We start from the raw sequence: 19118 nt of genomic DNA on the forward strand, positions 1-19118 counted from the left end.
AATGCAACCACTCTCACATTCATAGACCCCGCTATGGATGCAAAGACTGAGCATCCACTAGACCAAAACTATAGTTTTAACCATTTGAGGCTATAGTGTTATGTTTACAAGTACGTTGTTCACAAACAACGGGGCAAAACACGCTTACATTTTGCGTTCTGTCGGGGTAAGACGGTTGAACCAAGCTATTGAGTCATCTACAAGTTACACTATTCAAGAATCAATGGGCACATTTCACCAATCTCAAAGTCCAGAAATGGATGTAGCAAACACAGATTGCCCCTCCAACCAATGTCACAGGGGTGTCGATTACAGATTGATTTTGTAAGTATGCCATCAGAGGATGGACTGTTCAAACTACGTTAACTTCCTCGTACCCTTACTGTATGTCACTGGTAGGTGTCCAGTCTCTCGCTCTCCCTCAGAACTGAACAGCTGTACATGTGTATAGTACTGTATCTGTGGGAGCATCATTACCTCATAGAGAGGAGGTCAATGGAAAGAGCCCTGTCAAGAAATCCCCACTCAAAGCACAGTACAGGGACTGAAAGGAGTGTGGTTTAACGTGCACTGCAAGATAAATCTTTTTGTGCTGTTTTGACAACTTCTATGGTCATTATCATGTCAATAGGAGTTGGCAAGACAGCACAAATATAAACGCAACATGCAACAATTTCAAAGATTTGCTGAGTAACAGTTCACGTAAAGTAATCAGTCAATTGAAATCAATAAATTAGGCCCTAAACTATGGATTTCACATGACTGGGCAGGGGTGCAGGAATGGCTGGACCTGGGAGGGCACAGGCCCACCTACTGGGGAGCCAGACCCAGCCAATCAGAATGAGTTTTTTTCGCACAGAAATACTCCTCAGCCTTTTGTGCGTATGGAGCATTTCTGGGATTTGTTTTATTTCAGCTCATGAAACATGGGACTAACACTTTACATGTTGCGTTTATATTTTTGTTCTGGAACCAGGCTAGGATAGATCCCTTACTCAACTTCACCCTCCTCCCTCCTTGTCTGCAGTGTCTCCTCAACCTGCTCATCTCCAGAGCCCTGGGAAGAGCCCTGTCAAGGGGCCAGGAGGAGCTCTACTCACAGGGAAGGGATCAGGACCCCAAGGGAGAGGCATAGCAGTCCACAGCCCAGGAAAGTGTCCTGGGACCAGGCCTAGCCACAGACCGGTGAAGGGGGTACCACCAGGGACCCAGAGCCCAAGAAAGGGACTAGGAATCCACAGCCCAGGAAAGAGCTCCATACAGGGGGGACTAGGATCTCAGTCCCCAGGGAAGGGAGCGGGATCCAGGTTGAACCAGCTGAGAAGCCCTGGAGCCAGGATAAAGAGACAGACTGATAGCAGGATCACCCTGCAGCCTGCCTGACCTCATTCACCTTGAGGAAAACCAGTCTGTGCTCAGATCAGCTAACAGCAGCCCAACACATACCACCACCTCTATAAGCCTGGACCAGCCTAGAGACCCAGACAGTGGGTCTACCGTCAGCTCACACACAGGACTGAATGCTCACAGTCCAGACAGGCCAGAAGTAGTGGCCTGTAGGGAGGGCAGAGCGAGGGAAATCTCTCCCATAAATATGAACTGTTTAGACCTGATGTGGGACGCTGTACTGGTCAACGGCCATGTAGGAGGCGGAAGGAAGGTGGATACAGGGCTCAACGTGGAAGTGTCCCCCTCTCACAGAGCTGCGACTGGGACGGAGGAGGCCATGCTCCAGGAGAGCTCTACAGTAGAGAAGAAGATGGAGAGAGGGAGTGAGGAGGTGAGGGTGCAGGACTCCACTGAACAGAAGCTGTATAAGATTGCCAACGAGCTTCTACTCACAGAGAGAGCCTATGTTGCTCGCCTTCACCTACTAGACCAGGTCAGTGTGTCACTGTCAACTTCACTGTTTCTGTTCATCCATTGTAGTTATCGCCACATGATTTGATCAGTATGTATTGATTAGCAGTGTTTTAACGTGTGTGTGTGTGGGTGCAGGTGTTCTGTGCTCGGCTGACTGAGGAGGCCGGTAAAGGCTTGTTCCCTGTAGATGTGGTGAGGACCATCTTCTCCAACATCTCCTCCATCCACACCTTCCACTGCCAGTTCCTACTGCCAGACCTGGAGACGCACATGGGCCAATGGTGAGACAACCCAAATAGATGATGATGCAATTGAAGTACGTCTCTATAATGGGACTGAAGGACATGATTGGATTGGAACCTTTTTATTCAAAATATAGTTATATTTTATGTAATTCATCCAGCCTCACAAAGACCACAGTAGTTTTAACATTCCTACATTAAATCGCTAGCATATCTAAACTGATTAAATAATCATTTTTTGAACTTTGACCTCCGACCCTTGACCCCACAGGTCTGTGAGCCCTCGTCTGGGTGATGTCATGCAGCAGCATGCTCCCTTCCTCAGGATGTATGCTGAGTACGTGATGAGCTTCGACCAAGCCATGGAGCTGCTTAGAGTCTGGACGGAGAGGTCCGCACCATTCAGGAACATCATACAGGATATACAGGTACGGTGGCTGGGCAGGGACACAGAGTAAACACTTTACCTGAATTGTTTTTATTTATTTTTATTTCACCTTTATTTAACCAGGTAGGCCAGTTGAGAACAAGTTCTCATTTACAACTGCAACCTGGCCAAGATAAAGCAAAGGAGTGCGACACAACAAACAACAGAGTTACACATGGGATAAACAAACGTACAGTCAATAACACAATAGAAAAATCTATATACAGTGTGTGCAAATGTAGTAAGATAAGGGAGGTAAGGCAATACATAGTCCATAGTGGCGAAGTAATTTCAAGTTAGTTGGGTGGGCTATTTACAGGTGGGCTGTGTACATGTGCAATGATCGGTAAGCTGCTCTGACAGCTGATGCTTAAAGTTAGTGAGGGAGATATAAGTCTCCAGCTTCAGTGATTTTTGCAATTCGTTCCAGTCATTGGCAGCAGAGAACTGGAAGGAAAGGCGGCCAAAGGAGGTGTTGGCTTTGGGGATGACCAGTGAAATATACCTGCTTGAGCGCGTGCTACGGTTGGGTGTTGCTATGGTGACCAGTGAGTTGAGATAAGGTGGAGCTTTACCTAGCAAAGACTTATAGATGACCTGGAGCCAGTGGGTTTGGCGACGAATATGTAGCGAGGACCAGCCTACGAGAGCATACAGGTCGCAGTGGTGGGTAGTATATGGGGCTTTGGTGACAAAAGGGATGGCACTGTGATAGACTGCATCCAATTTGCTGAGTAGAGTGTTGGAGGCTATTTTGTAAATGACATCGCCGAAGTCAAGGATGGGTAGGATAGTCAGTGTTACGAGGGTATGTTTGGCAGCATGAGTGAAAGAGGCTTTGTTGCGAAATAGGAAGCCGGTTCTAGATTTAACTTTGGATTGGAGATGCTTAATATGAGTCTGGAAGGAGAGTTTACAGTCTAGCAAGACACCTAGGTATTTATAGTTGTTTACATATTCTAAGTCAGAACCGTCCAGAGTAGTGATGAATATCTTATTCATTCTCTTAATCTTCAGTTCACCATTAACCTAATGAAAAGCAATAGCTGCTGACTTTGCAGTGGTGGAAACATTTAGTCAATCTTGCCCTGTTGTTGATTTTCTGTTATCTTCCAGAGTCAGGAGGTGTGTGGTAGTCTGACCCTGCAGCACCACATGTTGGAGCCGGTCCAGAGACTACCACGTTATGAGATGCTGCTGAGAGACTACCTCAAGAGACTGCCTAACGACGACTCGGACCACAGTCATGCAGAGAGTGAGTTGACACCTTCCTTACTGTAGCATAGACATAGTCCAACATACAGTAGATCCACAAAGGCCGGCCTCACTTTTACTGTTGCAGAGTTCAGGTAGTCCTCATTACTAGCTAAGACTCACGCAGTGTCATCACTTTTACTCAGGCTTGTAGTAACTTTCACAGAAACCATAATAGATTAGGTTTTGTGGTTTAGGGGTGTTGTGGTTTTTCTTTTCTAAAAAAAATAAGGTGTTGATCTCTTTGTCTGCCTTCAGAGTCTCTGCAGGACATCTCCATGGCAGCAACACACTCCAACAGCGCCATCCGTCAATCAGTACGTGCAGAACTAATATGCCAATCCTCTACTTACTGCGGATAGCAATTGTCAGTACAGTATATCTAGAGACCATTTCTCTTTAGCATAGAGGTTACTAATGTGAACCACTGTTACCATCTGTACTTTGTTATTTTGCTATCGGTTGGGACAGAAGTTTGTGATCTGCTTTGTTGTCTAACATCCTCTGTTCTGCCGTGTTGTCCTCTAGGAGAACCTGAAGAAGATGCTGGAGATCTACGAGATGTTGGGGGAGGAGGACGTGATGAATCCCTCCAATGAGTTCATCAGGGAGGGACGCATCCTGATGCTAGCTGCCAGGAACTCCGCCATGGAGAGACACCTCTTCCTGGTTAGACCAGCTCACAATATTTTAACCTTTATTTTACCAGGAAGTCCCATTGAAGTCAGACCACCTCTTTCCCAATGGAGACCTTATGGAGTTTAGGAGGACGCAACATTACACAATGTTGCTATAGAAATGTGTAGTGTAGAACAGACATGATTTTCTGCTATGTATAATGTGAAATGAAATCATCTCTATTTTGTCAGAATCTTGCACTTCACTGACTAGGAACCACTGAACATCCATCCATATAACCCACACGTGTCAAACTCCACCCTTGTACTTGATGAATTAAGGTCACTAATTAGTAAGGAACTCCCTCAGCTGGTTGTCTAGGTCTTAATTGAAAGGAAAAAACGAAAACCCGCAGATACTCCTGCATTAACGGGTCATTCAGGAGACTCTTGTGGCTCATACTTAAAACCCTCATGTCTTTCTTGCCTCTCCCTCCCCCTGCTGTCCATCCAGTTAAACAACATGCTGCTGTGCTGCGCTCCTCGGTTCAGCCTGGCGGGGCATCGGTTCACCGTGCGGGCACGGATTGACGTGGAGGGCATGACGGTGCAGCGCACCACCAACGAACACCACCCCCACACCTTCCAGGTGTCTGGCAAGGAGAGGACCCTGGAGAGGACCCTGGACCTACAGGCCAGGTGAGGAGAGGGGTGGGTTTCACTAATATAACTCGCCTGAAGGTCTTGGATGGATGTATAGATTTTGTATAAATGTTAACATGTGGCTTTGTCTTTCCAGCTCTGAACAAGACAAAGAGGACTGGATAAAGGTAACAGTGCTTTGTCATATTTTGAAACCCGTTTAAATGACCAATAGCACATGATGAGTATATAGAGAGAGTACACATGATCTGACGTGCCTTGTACTTTCAGGCTTTCCAGGACACTATTGATGTTTTCCTGCAGAAGAATGAGACTTTTGTGTCAGCTTCTAAAGAAGTAGAGGTATCTGTAAGGATCCCTTATTTTTGTGCAAAACAGAGACCGATAGAATGTTTTCTTCCATTATTTTGTGTGTGTTTCTCCATCTGTACGGTATGCTCCCTGTATTAATATAGAGGGATAAATCACAGGCAAATGGGTGTGGAGGGGAACTGATCATTTAGCAAAAGGGAAGGAGAAACAACTCATTTGAGATCCTCTTGCATGTACGGGTGGTAAAACAACATGGCGAGACTGAACTGATTTTGAGCGTTGGTCTTTGTTCCTGTGTGCGTGAGCAGATGGAGGAGCTGGGTCGGCGTGCCCCTCGATGGATCAGGGACAATGAGGTGACCATGTGTATGAAGTGTAGCGAACCCTTCAACGCCCTCACCCGATGGAGACACCACTGCAGAGCCTGTGGCTGTGTGAGTTAACACACACGTACACACATGGATACACACACACAACACACACTTCACATTCACTTTACCTAAGGCTGGGGTGAGGTTATGATTAGTTGAAATGGCATTCACGTTCAGTGTTGTACTTCCATTCTTTCTAACATAAACATCTAAACCAGACCGATATGACCATGACTTCCTGTGTGTCCACCTGTCTGTCAGGTGGTGTGTTGGAGGTGTTCAGACAACAAAGTAACTCTGGAGTACGATGGCAACAAGGTGAACAAGGTTTGTCTAGACTGCCACGCCGCCCTGATCCTCCGGGCCAACAGAGAGGAGAGGGGAGAGGGCATGGAGGGGGGGCATTCTAGAGGTTCCACACCCCACCTCCCCATTTCCATCGCTACCCTTTCCCCAGGATGTGAAGGCCTTGTCTAGGGTCCCCTTGCAGGGGACAGGTGACTGGTGTTGTCAATGAAAATGGGATGGTGGTTAATGACAACGCCATGGTTGGCAATGGCAAGGGGACGGTCATCAATGGCAACGAAAGTGTCACTGATAATGGTTACGGGAGTGTCGCCAATAGAAACGGGATGGCTGTCAATGACAGCGAGGACGCACGCTCAAACAGCCTCAGTGTTCAAACACACACTATCCTCCAGTCTCTGCACTTGTGTTCAGTGTTAAGGCCTTAATGAGATCCAAAAGTATTGGGATAGTGACATATTTGAAATGATACAATGACTGAGGTTAAAGTGCAGACTATCTGCTTTAATAAAAGGGTATTTTCATCCATATCGGGTGACCTGTTTATAAATTACAGCATGTTTTGTACATAGTCCCCCCATGTTAGGGGACCCATCTATTGGGACAAATTCACTTATATGGATATTAGAGTAGTACAAAGCATTTGGTCCCATATTCCTAGCATGCAATGATGACATCAAGCTTGTGACTCTACAAACTTGTTGGATGCATTTGCTGTTTGTTTTGGTTGTTTCAGATTATTATGTGCCCAATAGAAATGAATGGTAAATAATATATTGTGTAATTTTGGAGTCACTTGTATTGTAAAAGAAGAATAGAATATGTTTCTAAACACTTCTACATTAATGTGGATGCTACCATGATTCTGGAACTTTCTACTACTTTAATACACATAAGTGCATTTTTCCCCAATTCTTTTGGTCCCCTAAAATGGGGAGGACTATGTACAAAAGGTACTGCAATTTCTAAATGTTGGATGAAAATACCCTCAAAGTTGACAGTCTACACTTTAACCCCACCGTCATTGTATAATTTGAAATCTAAAGTGCTAGAGTACAGAGCCCAAATAAACAAAAATGTCACTGTCCTAATATTTTTGGCGCTCTCTGTATACCGTAATGGGTTGGCAATGAGATTAATTTGTGTAAAAACTCGAGAGAAGCAATGTGTTCTGCCTATCCCTATCTGAATAAGAAAATAAATTAACCTTATAGTTTGTATTTGAAATGATTTACCTTTTGAAAAAATAAAGTTAAACTTGTATAAAAGAGAAGCAAGGTGTTCATTTGAACTAGAAAATAAAAGTTTGAAACTTATCAGCTAAGTTTCTTATGCTAGCAGTATGTGTTATTAAAGAGATTCTCCTATACTTCTGTATACTTTTTTCCCAGTAGTTCCGAAAGTAGCACTCACAACCCAACAAAGGTCCCCGAAAAGTGCGTACTACATGCAGATATGTGGACCACGTCATTGCTCTCTCGATTAATCCCACCTGTGTAGGCGTGTTTTGTATCAGCTGGAAGTTGATTGCCTTCGATTTGGAACCGGGCTGCCTTCTGGGTTTGAACCAGGTGCCCCTTTCAAAGTCCACTGCCAAGTCTGCTCAAACGAAAACTGACATAATTACATGCGTATGTAATTACTAGGATTCTGTGTTTTCCCATGCAAAAGGGATTGCTTTTGATAAAAAAGCTATTATCTGTCTTCCCAATGAGACATTTTTAGAAAATTCTAACATTTTACTTTATGGAAAGAGAGATTTTTCTGGAAGATGCACCATGCTGCCTTGTTGACAAAATGACAGAGCTGTGCAGATTACTGTTCCATTTGAGAAGGGCGCTCCTCTCTCCCCGCTTTCGCCCAATGATGTAAGGGGCCATAGACCGGTGCCCCGCCTGCTTATACCAATAGGCTGCAACCTTTCTCTGCTGTGGCCACTGAGCCGTTGGGTCCGCCCTGCAACATCATTGGATAACGCTGGGCAGGCCTCTTGCTAGCTCTCGCTCAGATACGAGAGGCTGAAGCTCATTGGCTAGAACTCGAATTGCCAGGAGGCTGGCCCACGTGGGGGGAAATGTAGGGATGCAGCATAGCTTCAAGAAAAGTCGCTTTCAATCTAGGGATTTCGTGGCTAATTGATGTAAAAAAGTAATTATTCTCATAGATTATGCATGTATGAACACATTCAGCCCAAAGTGGGAGGTTTAAAAAAGACTTTCACCAAAGTACAGGAGCATGTCTTTAAGTAAATATATTCCTTTGGAGAAGTTCTACACGTTTTATGGAGATGGAGACCTTCCACTATATACACTACATGACCAAAAGTATGTGGACACCTGCTTGTTGAACATCTCATTCCGAATCATGGGCGTTTAATATGGAGTTGGTCCCCCCTTTTGCTGTTATAACAGCCTCCACTCTTCTGGGAAGGCTTTATACTAGATGTTGGAACATTTCTGCGAGTACTTGTTTCCATTCAGCTACACAAGCATTAGTTTGGTCGGGCAATGACGCTGGGCGATAAGACCTGGCTCGCAGTCAGCGTTCCAATATATCCCAAAGGTGTTCAATGGAGTTGAGGTCAGGGCTCTGTGCAGGCCAGTCAAGTTCTTCCACACCGATCTCAACAAACCATTCCTGTATATACCTCGCTTTGTGCACAGGGGCATTGTCATGCTGAAAAAACATGTTACATTTCTTATGCAGTTCCTAACTACATTTTGTATGTGTGTAGATAAGTGGACAGAATGCAGTCTCCGCTAACGCGAGAATGTTGCTTTTCAATCACGCTGAACTTCTGTGACACGGATTGAATAGAGACCCAAAAGATTTTGAGAATTTCTGACCATAATTGCAGCCATGAGTGCCATACTGAAAGCCAGTGAGGAGGAGGTGGAGGAGCTGAAGAGAGAGAATGCAGTTTGAAGTAATTTGGCCAACAACTGTTTCTCATGTGTTGATTAAAATTGTAATTTTTATTTTTTTGTAGGCAGTTTATTTTATGCCTATTTCTCATGTGTTTCCTTTCATATGATTTTAGCCCTGGAGACCATCGTGGCATCCAGTGAGTGACAACACAGGTAATCAAACTTTGTCAAAAAAAACATTCTACTTAAGGTAGGTTTAACAAATGTTAAGTTTACTAATGTGTCCTTTCCTGTATTCACAGCTTTGGAAGCTGTAAATGATGTAATGATTTCTGATGTGAACAGTTCTGATGAATCAATAAAGAGCATCATTTTAAAAAAAGCCAGACAACTCTTTTGTTTACATTTTTATTTATTTTTTTTAATTTAGCAGACGCTCTTATTCAGAGCGATTTACAGGAGCAATTAGGGTTAAGTGCCTTGCTCAAGGGCACATTGACAGATTTTTCACCTATTCAGTATTGGGCTTCAAACCAGCGACCATTCGGTTACTGGTCCAACGCTCATAACCACTAGGCTACCTGCCACCCTCAGTCATTCACAGTTTACCATCACTGACTTAAAGTGTCTCCATTACAGGAGGTTGGTGGAACCTTAATTGGGGAGGATGGGCTTGTGGTAATGGCTGGAGCGGAATAAATGGAATGGTATCAAACACATAGTTTCCATGTGTTTGATACCATTCCATTAACTCCATTCCATCCATTATTATGAGCCGTCCTCCCCTCACCAGCCTCCACTGGTCCATTACTGTAGATCTGCTTTTCTTTGTATTTCTGACAGTCACAATTGCGGAGGTGCAAACTAAAAACAATTTAAACCTCAACAGAAATGGAGACAGTAGTTTTTACCATTCCCTTCGTATGTTTGACATCGAGAGTTGCGGAAACACACACAAAAGCAGAACATTTTTGTTTTGAACCCACAACCTCTAAGTGTTGAGGTAGAGATAGAACCACTACACCACCATCACATTGTATGTTTGACAATTAAAGTCGCGGAAATGTACACAAAAGCTAAGTAGATGAGGTTTGAAGCTAGAACCTCTTGGTCTCAAGGCAGTAATTGAACTATTGCACCACCACCTTCATCACATTTGATACCATACTCTGTATGTTTGACATCGAGTTGCTGAAACGTACGCAATAGTATAGGAAATTAGGTTCGAACTTGCAACCTCTTGGTCTGAAGGATGGGATTTAACCATTGAGCCACCAGCTAATTCACATTTTTCACTCTTTGTGTATTTGACATAGAGAACTGCGGAAACACACAAAAGCATACGTTTAGATTTGAGGCCAAAACCTCTTGGTCAAACAGCTGTGATTAAAGGTACATTTTTAAAGTCATATAAAGTTGATACATTTCTATGTTGGACGTCATAAGAAAGTGTGCTGGTGAGTCCAGACCCCTCTTTCACCAGAAACCAAATCCACATGTGAACTAGTATTGTGTACTTAGGGCTCGATTCAGTCCGTATCACGGAAGTTGCGCGACTGAACTGTAAAGGGGATTTCCCAATGAGCTGACATATGCAGCGTTCACTCTGAATGCAGTCTCCGCGAACGCGTAAACGTTGCCTTTAAATGAATATCGCACTGTAGCGTGGATCTTCAGCGCTACGGATTGAATCGGGCCCTTAGTATCATATCCGTAGTATCATGATTATGGATGGTGTTGATGGCCATTTCTATACAATGCTGACCACAGAGGTTCTGGGCTTACCAGTGACTTAATGGGATCATTTTATAATAAAACACATTCTACAGATCCCTTTCTATTTACAGACAAAAGTTTGGTGATTTCTTCTCTCAAAAACATAAATAAATAGATGTCCTATTAAGAGAAGTGACAAATCCTCCCTCAGTTCGATGACATGACCACAGACTTTAGATTTGACTCCCCATTTGAAAACATAAGGAAACCTAAGCATGACTTCCTTGGTAAGTTCTGCTCCTAGGCACCGAATCTCCAGAGTTCCAGGATGTTTCTGGTTGGCTCCACTCCTCCAGAAAAAGAGGGTTGGGGATAGACATGAATGACATTCCTCTGTACTGTACATTTTATTGACAGGCAGGAAGGCGATGGTTAACAATCCAGACTGAGCATCCATGAATGTCACAGGACAGTGCCAAGAACCAAATTCCATTAGTCTTTTCTGGTTCAGTGGCTCTCTCCATTCATTTGCTTTTTTGGCCTGAGAGTCTCCCGTATTCATAAAGCATCTGAGTAGGAATGCTGATCTAGGATCAGGTCCCCCCTGTCCATGTAATGAGCTCTAAAAGACTAAACGGATCTGAGATCAGCACTACTGAGACGCTTTATGAATACAGGCTCTGGTCTCAGCCTTGCCAAAGTATTCTGACCTCTCATAGTCCAGGCTCCAGACTGTCTGTATTGAGTCTGTGTGTCTAGGGGTGTAGGACCCTGTATGTCAGTCAGTGTGCCACCCAGGCCTCAGCTGCAGCAAGGGTGATCGGTGACCAGGAGGCTGTCATAGCCGTATGTCTCCAGCAGGTGGAGTAGGAAGAGCCTGTCTCCGTGAGGGTCTAGCCCCATGGCCCTCACACTCTCCTGGGTTAGGATGGGCTCAGGGCTCCCTGCCACCTCACTCAGCGTCTGGAAGATACGGTTATTCTGCTCCAGGAAAAACCTACAACGGTAAGGAAAAGTAACTTAAAAATTAAGAAATACTTTTCTTTTTTAACAATGTTTTCATGGACATTTGTATTTAGTTTATATGTAGAAATAAACTGCTTAAATGTAAAAAAAAAAAAAAAAAAAAAAAATCTATTTTGAAGAGTTCTTTATAACGCCAGTTGTAGACTGGGTCCTGGTGTAATATACTAACAGAATGAAGTGGTCCTCTTCACTGGACACACAGTCTCCATTCTCCTCCTGAGAATATAACAGCATCTGCCTGGAAACACAATGCTGTCATTATTATCATCACTTATATCCTCTGTATCGACTACAAGAAGATAACATTAACAACATTCTCCTCCTCAGGTTGTTTTGCAGACTGTACTGTACCTCTGTTCAGTGAGTTTGCGGTACTTCTCTCGGTCTGCAGTGTTGAGACGCAGTAAAGGCTTCAGACTCTCTCTGGTTGTCCTCACATTCTGGTTATCCACATAGACATCATACAGGTCCCGCTTCTCCTCAAAGATCTTCTCTGTGGTGCCTACACACACAAGCCCCTCAGGTTTATTGTAATGAGGGTAAAAAGTCTCAAGTGTATTCCGCTCTGTCTCTCATAGATGTGAAAGAAATAGACTGGTTGTAGAAGTGATAACAAAACCCTACAATGCATCCACCATATTGCTTTCACCCATCTTCAGTTTTCAGATCAGTACAGATGAATTAAAGGGGAAGTTGAAGACTATGAAAATGCCCTATTCCCTGACTCCAGACACTCACATGCTACGTAGGACAGTTCCGTATCCAGGGTATCGATGTCTGCCACGTTGACATAGAAGAAGGGGCGGAACTCTGGCACGGCCACGCCCACCCCCGGGATGGACACGTTGGCCAGGCAACAGCAGCAGTACACTAGGGAGGACAGGAAATAGAGAAAGTTAATGAAAATGTATATAAAAGTGTATGTTTAAGAGTACATAGGTGAGTAGCATTGTGTTCTTTTGAGCGCGAAGAAAACAAACGCAACTGAGAAGTTACTGTGTGTGTCTGTGTCTGTGTCTGTGCTTGCGTCCATATCAGTGGACGCAAGCACAACAATGTCTGTGCGTGTGCATAGTGTGTTAGTGCTCCCCCTCACCTCTATAACAGACCACGCCTACAGGTGGAGGAGAGAAGATGAGGATACGTCTCCTCAGCAGAGCTAACTTCCACAGGACCATGATCTGCTCCCCAAAGAACTGGATGAACTGAGACATGCAGCCAGCTGGGTGGGTGATCTGGAGGGAGGAGGAGAGCTACTGTCATCATCATCATCATCATCATCACCACCATCAATACTAGCAGCACAATAACACACACACAGACTCCTATCACCTGAAATACCATTTCATATTCCCGTAATAGTAAACCACAACCTCTCACCTTCATCTCAGGGTGCATACAGTGGTTGAGTGCTGCTCCCCAGGGACTGCCAGGACATGCAGTAACCACACTCTCCCCATCGGGGGGCAGCACTGATCTCTTATCCTCAAAGAACGCCTCCAGAGGAGAGTACTGGCCAGGAGTTTTCAACTGGAGCCTGGATCAGACACACACACATGTACGCACACACACAAATTGAAAGTCATACAGGCAATGTAAGCAGAATGCATGCAGGTAATTATATTCGAGCAAGGGCCTGAGATGGACAGGAAAAGACAGACAGAACGTAAGAATGAGACTGGGATAGAGATTCACATCAGGGGGTTTTAATATCACCTCTGAAGGGTTCATCCCAAAAGATGGTCCATTTAACCCAAGAACCAGTGGTAATGTAAGATTCGGGCTCATTTATAGCTATCTAATGTAAAGCCATTGTGTATCTGTCTAGGAATGGGTCTGTTTATGTGTCTGGGGGAAGATTACCATAGTGGGGTCTCTCCTTGTCACCCTATAATAACAGAGTAGGTAGAAGTTGCTCCTAAACACTGATACAGGAACAGTTGTTTCCATCCCCCCTAATGATAAATTAGGATTGGGAGTAGGGTAATCTGATCCTAGGTCGGTTGTTAGGGGCAACTTCCACTTCGAGCTATGCTAACATCGTCAGCATTCTCTCTTCAACTCTACTAAGGGTTGACATCTAAATTGCAATCTGTGTTTATAACATTGACAACTGAAAATGTGAGTTATGCATGCAGAGTAGGCCTCATGTTAGGATTCATCCTGGCCTATCAATGCAACAGTAGTGTCCTTGAAACAACAGATGAGCATGCTACTCACACTAAAAAGTGATGGGCTTGGATTCCTGTTAAGGCAAGGGCCGATTTCATGGTTTTACTGCTAACCTACAAAGCATTACATGGGCTTGCTCCTACCTATATTTCCGTTTTGGTCCTGCTGTACATACCTACACGTACGCTACGGTCACAAGATGCAGGCCTCCTTACTGTCCCTAGAATTTCTAAGCAAACAGCTGGAGGCAGGGCTTTCTCCTATAGAGCTCCATTTTTATGGAATGGTCTGCCTACCCATGTGAGAGACGCAGACTCGGTCTCAACCTTTAAGGCTTTACTGAAGACTCATCTCTTCAGTAGGTCCTATGATTGAGTGTAGTCTGGCCCAGGAGTGTGAAGGTGAACGGAAAGGCACTGGAGCAACGAACCGCCCTTGATGTCTCTGCCTGGCCGGTTCCCCGCTCTCCACTGGGATTCTCTGCCTCTAACCCTATTACAGGGGCTGAGTCACTGGCTTACTGGTGCTCTTCCATACCGTCCCTAGGAGGGGTGCGTCACTTGAGTGGGTTGAGTCACTGACGTGATCTTCCTGTCTGGGTTGGCGTCCCCCCTTGGGTTGTGCCGTGGCGGAGATCTTTGTGGGCAATACTCGGCCTTGTCTCAGGATGGTAAGATGGTGGTTGAAGATATCCGTCTAGTGGTGTGGGGGCTGTGCTTTGGCAAAGTGGGTGGGGTTATATCCTGCCTGTTTGGCCCTGTCCGGGGGTATCGTCGGATGGAGCCACAGTGTCTCCCGACCCCTCCTGTCTCAGCCTCCAGTATTTATGCTTCAGTAGTTTATGTGTCGGGGGGCTAGGGTCAGTCTGTTATATCTGGAGTATTTCTCCTGTCCTGTGTGAATTTAAGTATGTTCTCTCTAATTCTCTCTCTCTCCCTCTTTCTTTCTTTCTTTCTTTCTTTCTTTCTTTCTTTCTTTCTTTCTTTCTTTCGGAGGACCTGAGCCCTAGGACCATGCCTCAGGACTACCTGCCCTGATGACTCCTTGCTGTCCCCAGTCCACCTGGCCGTGCTGCTGCTCCAGTTTCAACTGTTCTGCCTATGGAACCCTGACCTGTTCACCGGACGTGCTACCTGTCCCAGACCTGCTGTTTTCAACTCTCTAGAGGCAGCAGGAGCGGTAAAGATACTTTGAATGATCGGCTATGAAAAGCCAACTGACATTTACTCCTGAGGTGCTGACATGTTGCACCCTTGACATCCACTGTGATTATTATTATTAATTGACCCTGCTGGTCATCTCTGAACATTTGAACATCATTGGCCATGTTCTGTTATAATCTCCACCCGGCACAGCCAGAAGAGGACTGGCCACCCCTCATAGCCTGGTTCCTCTCTAGGTTTCTTCCTAGGTTCTGGCCTTTCTAGGGAGTTTTTCCAAGCCACCGTGCTTCTACACCTGCATTGCTTGCTGTTTGGGGTTTTAGGCTGGGTTTCTGTACAGCACTTTGAGATATCAGCTGATGTAAGAAGGGCTTTATAAATACATTTGATTGATTGATTGATTGATGGGCTACAAACAACCCAATTTCGGTTATTTGGTAACCCAGAGCTGGTTACATAATGGACAGAACACATGTTGGGTTATTTTGACCCAGCCAGTTGGGTTACATGTATAGCCCAACAAATTGGGATTACCCAAACATGGGTTAATTTAACTATCAATTGGTTATTTTTACTCTCATGCTGGTTGACCTAGCAGGTGGGTATTTTTTAATGTAATCCTTAGGTTATTTTCAGGAGGCGTGGTTTATTAGTGTGAGTAAATGTAATTCCTGTTCATCATGTTAAGTTTACATACTGCAAATTAAAATGTTCCTTTTTATTTGTATTTTTATTATACATTCTTCTATAATATTAAAGATGCACTATGCAGAAATCACTCTACCATTTCCTGGTTGCTACAATTCTAATAGTTAGCCTAATTTCAGTTTATGTGACAAAACGAGCAAGTATAGTGTAGAGAATCATTGTACCATCTAAACCAGGGTTTCCCAAACTCAGTCCTCGGTCAGGTCGCCCCAAAAGTTACATATTGCAGATATAAGATTATTTATTACATATTATAATAAGGTATACCACCTTATTGGATGCCAACAATGAGGTTACATAGGCTTTAAGAGAACTCATACACTTCTGTAAGCAGCTACAAAAATGCACATTTACTCTCATGGGTGCCTAAAAGAGGAAGCGCGAGAAAGAGCGAAAAAGAGACAGTGCTGTTTTTTACTCTACAATATGTTTGTGTACAACATAGGCTGAGTCTGAAATTGGCACCCTATTCCCTATTAGTACACTACTTTTGACCAGAGGTTGCCAGCACAACTTTTGACTCTTGTCAAAAGTAGTGCACTATATAGGGAATAGGGTGCCACTTTCAGACTCAGCCTATCTTGTTGAGCAGGATATCTGACACCCCTTGACTCTCACACACCATGTTTAATGCATGAGATAATTATAAATACCAGGGAGACGACTGTGACTTGAGGAGAAAGAAAGAGAGACTGACATGAGAGAGGATACAGAGAGTGAAAGAAAGTGAGAGAGAGTGAAAGAGAGCATGGGGGCTATAGAGTACAAGAAACAGAGAAAGAGAGATCCAGAGAAAGATTGGGAGAGGGGGAGAGAGGGTAGAGGGGGAGTGAAAGAGAGAGTAGAAGAAAGAAAGATCCAGTGATAGAAATAGAGAGAGTGACGGGAAAAAATAGTGTGTGTGAAAAACAGCGACCAAAAAAAGAGAAAGAGAGAGACAAAGACAGAGAGGATTGATATTATCGATAGATAACATAACTTAAATGGGTTCTACCTGACTTGGTGTTCCAGGAAGCCCATGTATCGGTACAGCAGGGTGTAAGAGGTTGACAGGATACCCACAGACTTCATTCTTGCCCCCCTCTCCACCACACTCTCCACCGCCATGTTGGCAAAGCACGCCAGGCCAAAGTACCCGCCCTTACGGAAGTATCTGTGGGGGGCCAGAGAAAGAACCATGAGTCAAGCCAAGGGAACATACTGCCCTGCCATTTGGCTGTTTTCTCTGCTGACCATCAGATCTAAAGTTTTGCTGTCCTTGGCAGCAAAATCTAATTGTTTAATCTAAAAGGTCTTCCTCGCCTTCACTTGTATGCTTTCCTTCATCAGCTTTGCTATGAAAGAACAGGGCAGAGGAGAATAGGACACCGGTGGCGTTCCCCTATTGTCATGGCTGTTCCTGTGATGTCAAATGAGTTTAAATGAAGGAGACGAGGACAGGAAGCCTATTAGACTACTGAGATGCATCCAGGATAGAATACAAAGAAAGGATGCCACTTTATACTATTGAGAGATGCACTCAGGATAGGTTCAAAATAAAGGAATCCAGTTTATATGATTGAGATGCAGCCGGGTGTACTTACATGAAGTCGCTGGAGACTCTGTGGGAGCCGCTGGCCATAGCCTTGAACTCTACTCCCTCCAGGTTCATGTCCCCTGGCAGACACCACTCTAACATGTTACCTAAACAGTAAACACACGCACACACACATAAAGGGGAGTGAAATTAGGTAATACTGTAGGTATGGTTACCATAACAACTGTCCTAGAAATCTGTGCAAATCTGCATGTAGATCAACCAACCAACCACAGGCCTCAAACTATTTGGAATAAGCCGTCATTACCCAATTAAGTCAATTCCCTCATTGATTAAAGTAATTCAATCTGCAGTGAAATCCACAGGCTGACTCCCTCTCTCTCCTAATCACTCATTAGAATGTATAGTCCCAGACAGTCTCAAGAATACGTACATAACAACTAATTGGTTGTGAAGCCGGTGGTCAGACATTATCAATAGATGTGTATATCTAGCCTACTATGGCTTATACCTCTCTGATATTCCGAGGTGAATGACAGGGGATGCCTTTAGGGTGTGGTCATAGAGAATTCACACATCCCCTGTGACTTTGGGGTTCCTGAGTAAGAATATAGAGGTCTTTGTGTTCAAGAGCATCCTCAAGGAGTAGGCGAATACCACATTATGACCATTGCATCCCATGGTTGGGGTCATCAATTCTCTGGCCTAGTTCAAATAAATCCATCCCAAGCTCTCTGATGCATTTTCTGCTAATAATAACCAGTATGCCTATAATGAACAATAAAATCATTATTATATGCATGGATGCTATAGGCCTATAGATGTTACAAATTGATACAAGGGTGTGACCATGCAGGTGTGACCATTCTCTAGGCAGTAGCACAGCACGAAAAAATATCCGAGGTCCCTCGACTCGACTCACCTGATCTTGTATCAAATGTCACCACAAACACGGCCACGATCGGATCCTTTTCCTCCCATTTCACCATGATATCGTGCGGCACCTCTCCTTGTCCTGGGGCCGGAGTATGGTCATCCTTGTCAAGACACTGAGCATCCCATTCCACAGGATTGGGGACCGTGCTCCTGGATGAGAGGGATGTGTCTATGCTAGAGACTGCTGATGTGAAAGACCCAGGACCCCCCGGACTGGTGCTCCACCCTATCCCCGGCACAGTGCACCCCAACGCCCGACTGTTGGCGGGGCTCGGCCCCTTGACGTCCTTCTCCTCTTCTGGTGTGGGAACAGGTTTCTCTGCGGGAGGAACCTCCTCCCAGTCCAGTAGTGGTGCCCGGTCGGACTTCTCCACCATTGCGGCTCAGCTGTCAGCGACCCCCGGCTTGACTCTGTGACGAAGGGATGCAGGAGAACAGAATCGTGTACAGACACGGAGCGGAGAGCCCATTCGTAATGCATTAGCTACGCGTTGGTTGAAATAAATCCATACTCACAATTGCAAATGTTAAATTGATTGATTCCGTTGAAACACAAGCTGTCTACTTTGTGTATGATAGCCTGCTCCTTTTGCATAGGGACATCTAAAGATGCACATCCACTTAGGTATAATAAGAGTGTACATAAATTATTCTTTCGTTTTTTGGGGGTGCGTTCAAGAATCCACACTATTATACGTGCTATTTGTAGGTCTTTATACAAGAAAAAACGTTTTGAAACGTTGTCATCTTGAATACAGCTCGTTGTAGGTCTCTAGTTCCTCATCAACGCACATTCAATATAGTATTTTTTTTTATCGGAACTTGCAACTAAATACTAAGGGGACATTTGCTATAAAACAAATAATATTTATAGTTTCATGCAATTGTGTTTGAACTATTTAACATTTCAAAATATTTGTCTGATGTTGAATGTACTG

The 19118-nt window shown here is 44.4% G+C and overlaps 2 protein-coding genes across 3 annotated transcripts; one reads left to right on the forward strand and one right to left on the reverse strand.

Moving 5' to 3' along the window:
* The first annotated feature begins 877 nt into the window (after positions 1 to 877).
* On the forward strand, positions 878 to 7424 carry LOC139565633 (FYVE, RhoGEF and PH domain-containing protein 4-like). 2 transcript variants are annotated; one of them, XM_071386091.1, is made up of 11 exons: positions 878 to 1882; positions 1999 to 2144; positions 2377 to 2533; positions 3649 to 3787; positions 4045 to 4103; positions 4315 to 4455; positions 4918 to 5102; positions 5203 to 5233; positions 5337 to 5414; positions 5687 to 5812; positions 6011 to 7424. In XM_071386091.1, the coding sequence occupies exons 1-11, from the start codon at positions 1595 to 1597 to the stop codon at positions 6224 to 6226; spliced, it is 1566 nt and encodes a 521-aa protein (XP_071242192.1). In that variant the 5' UTR covers positions 878 to 1594; the 3' UTR covers positions 6227 to 7424. The 2 variants fall into 2 exon arrangements, with proteins under 2 accessions (XP_071242192.1, XP_071242193.1); XM_071386092.1 differs by having other exon boundaries at positions 880 to 1882; positions 5337 to 5408.
* A 1901-nt stretch (positions 7425 to 9325) lies between these two features.
* On the reverse strand, positions 9326 to 18866 carry LOC139565634 (DENN domain-containing protein 11-like). The gene is made up of 10 exons (XM_071386095.1): positions 18697 to 18866; positions 18167 to 18591; positions 17291 to 17390; positions 16702 to 16860; positions 13045 to 13201; positions 12761 to 12899; positions 12403 to 12534; positions 12016 to 12166; positions 11834 to 11902; positions 9326 to 11635 (listed from the first exon to the last, which is right to left on the reverse strand). Exons 2-10 carry the CDS (start codon positions 18555 to 18557, stop codon positions 11440 to 11442), a joined length of 1494 nt encoding a protein of 497 aa, XP_071242196.1. The 5' UTR covers positions 18558 to 18591; positions 18697 to 18866; the 3' UTR covers positions 9326 to 11439.
* Between the last annotated feature and the right edge of the window lie 252 nt (positions 18867 to 19118).

Source organism: Salvelinus alpinus, chromosome 37, assembly GCF_045679555.1.
Source record: "Salvelinus alpinus chromosome 37, SLU_Salpinus.1, whole genome shotgun sequence".
In the NCBI taxonomy this organism is placed as follows: Eukaryota; Metazoa; Chordata; class Actinopteri; order Salmoniformes; family Salmonidae; genus Salvelinus; species Salvelinus alpinus.

What these genes read in the sequence shown, in the direction of transcription:
- LOC139565633 (XM_071386091.1), top strand. Translation starts at nt 1,595, where the DNA reads ATGAACTGTTTAGACCTGATGTGGGACGCTGTACTGGTCAACGGCCAT. An exon ending in GGACCACAGTCATGCAGAGA is followed by an intron (nt 3,788 to 4,044) that starts GTGAGTTGACAC and finishes GTCTGCCTTCAG; the next exon opens with AGTCTCTGCAGGACATCTCC. An exon ending in ACTGCAGAGCCTGTGGCTGT is followed by an intron (nt 5,813 to 6,010) that starts GTGAGTTAACAC and finishes CCTGTCTGTCAG; the next exon opens with GTGGTGTGTTGGAGGTGTTC.
- LOC139565634 (XM_071386095.1), bottom strand. Translation starts at nt 18,557, where the DNA reads ATGGTGGAGAAGTCCGACCGGGCACCACTACTGGACTGGGAGGAGGTT. An exon ending in GTATGCACCCTGAGATGAAG is followed by an intron (nt 12,900 to 13,044) that starts GTGAGAGGTTGT and finishes TCCTCCCTCCAG; the next exon opens with ATCACCCACCCAGCTGGCTG. An exon ending in CGCAAACTCACTGAACAGAG is followed by an intron (nt 11,903 to 12,015) that starts GTACAGTACAGT and finishes TTGTGTTTCCAG; the next exon opens with GCAGATGCTGTTATATTCTC.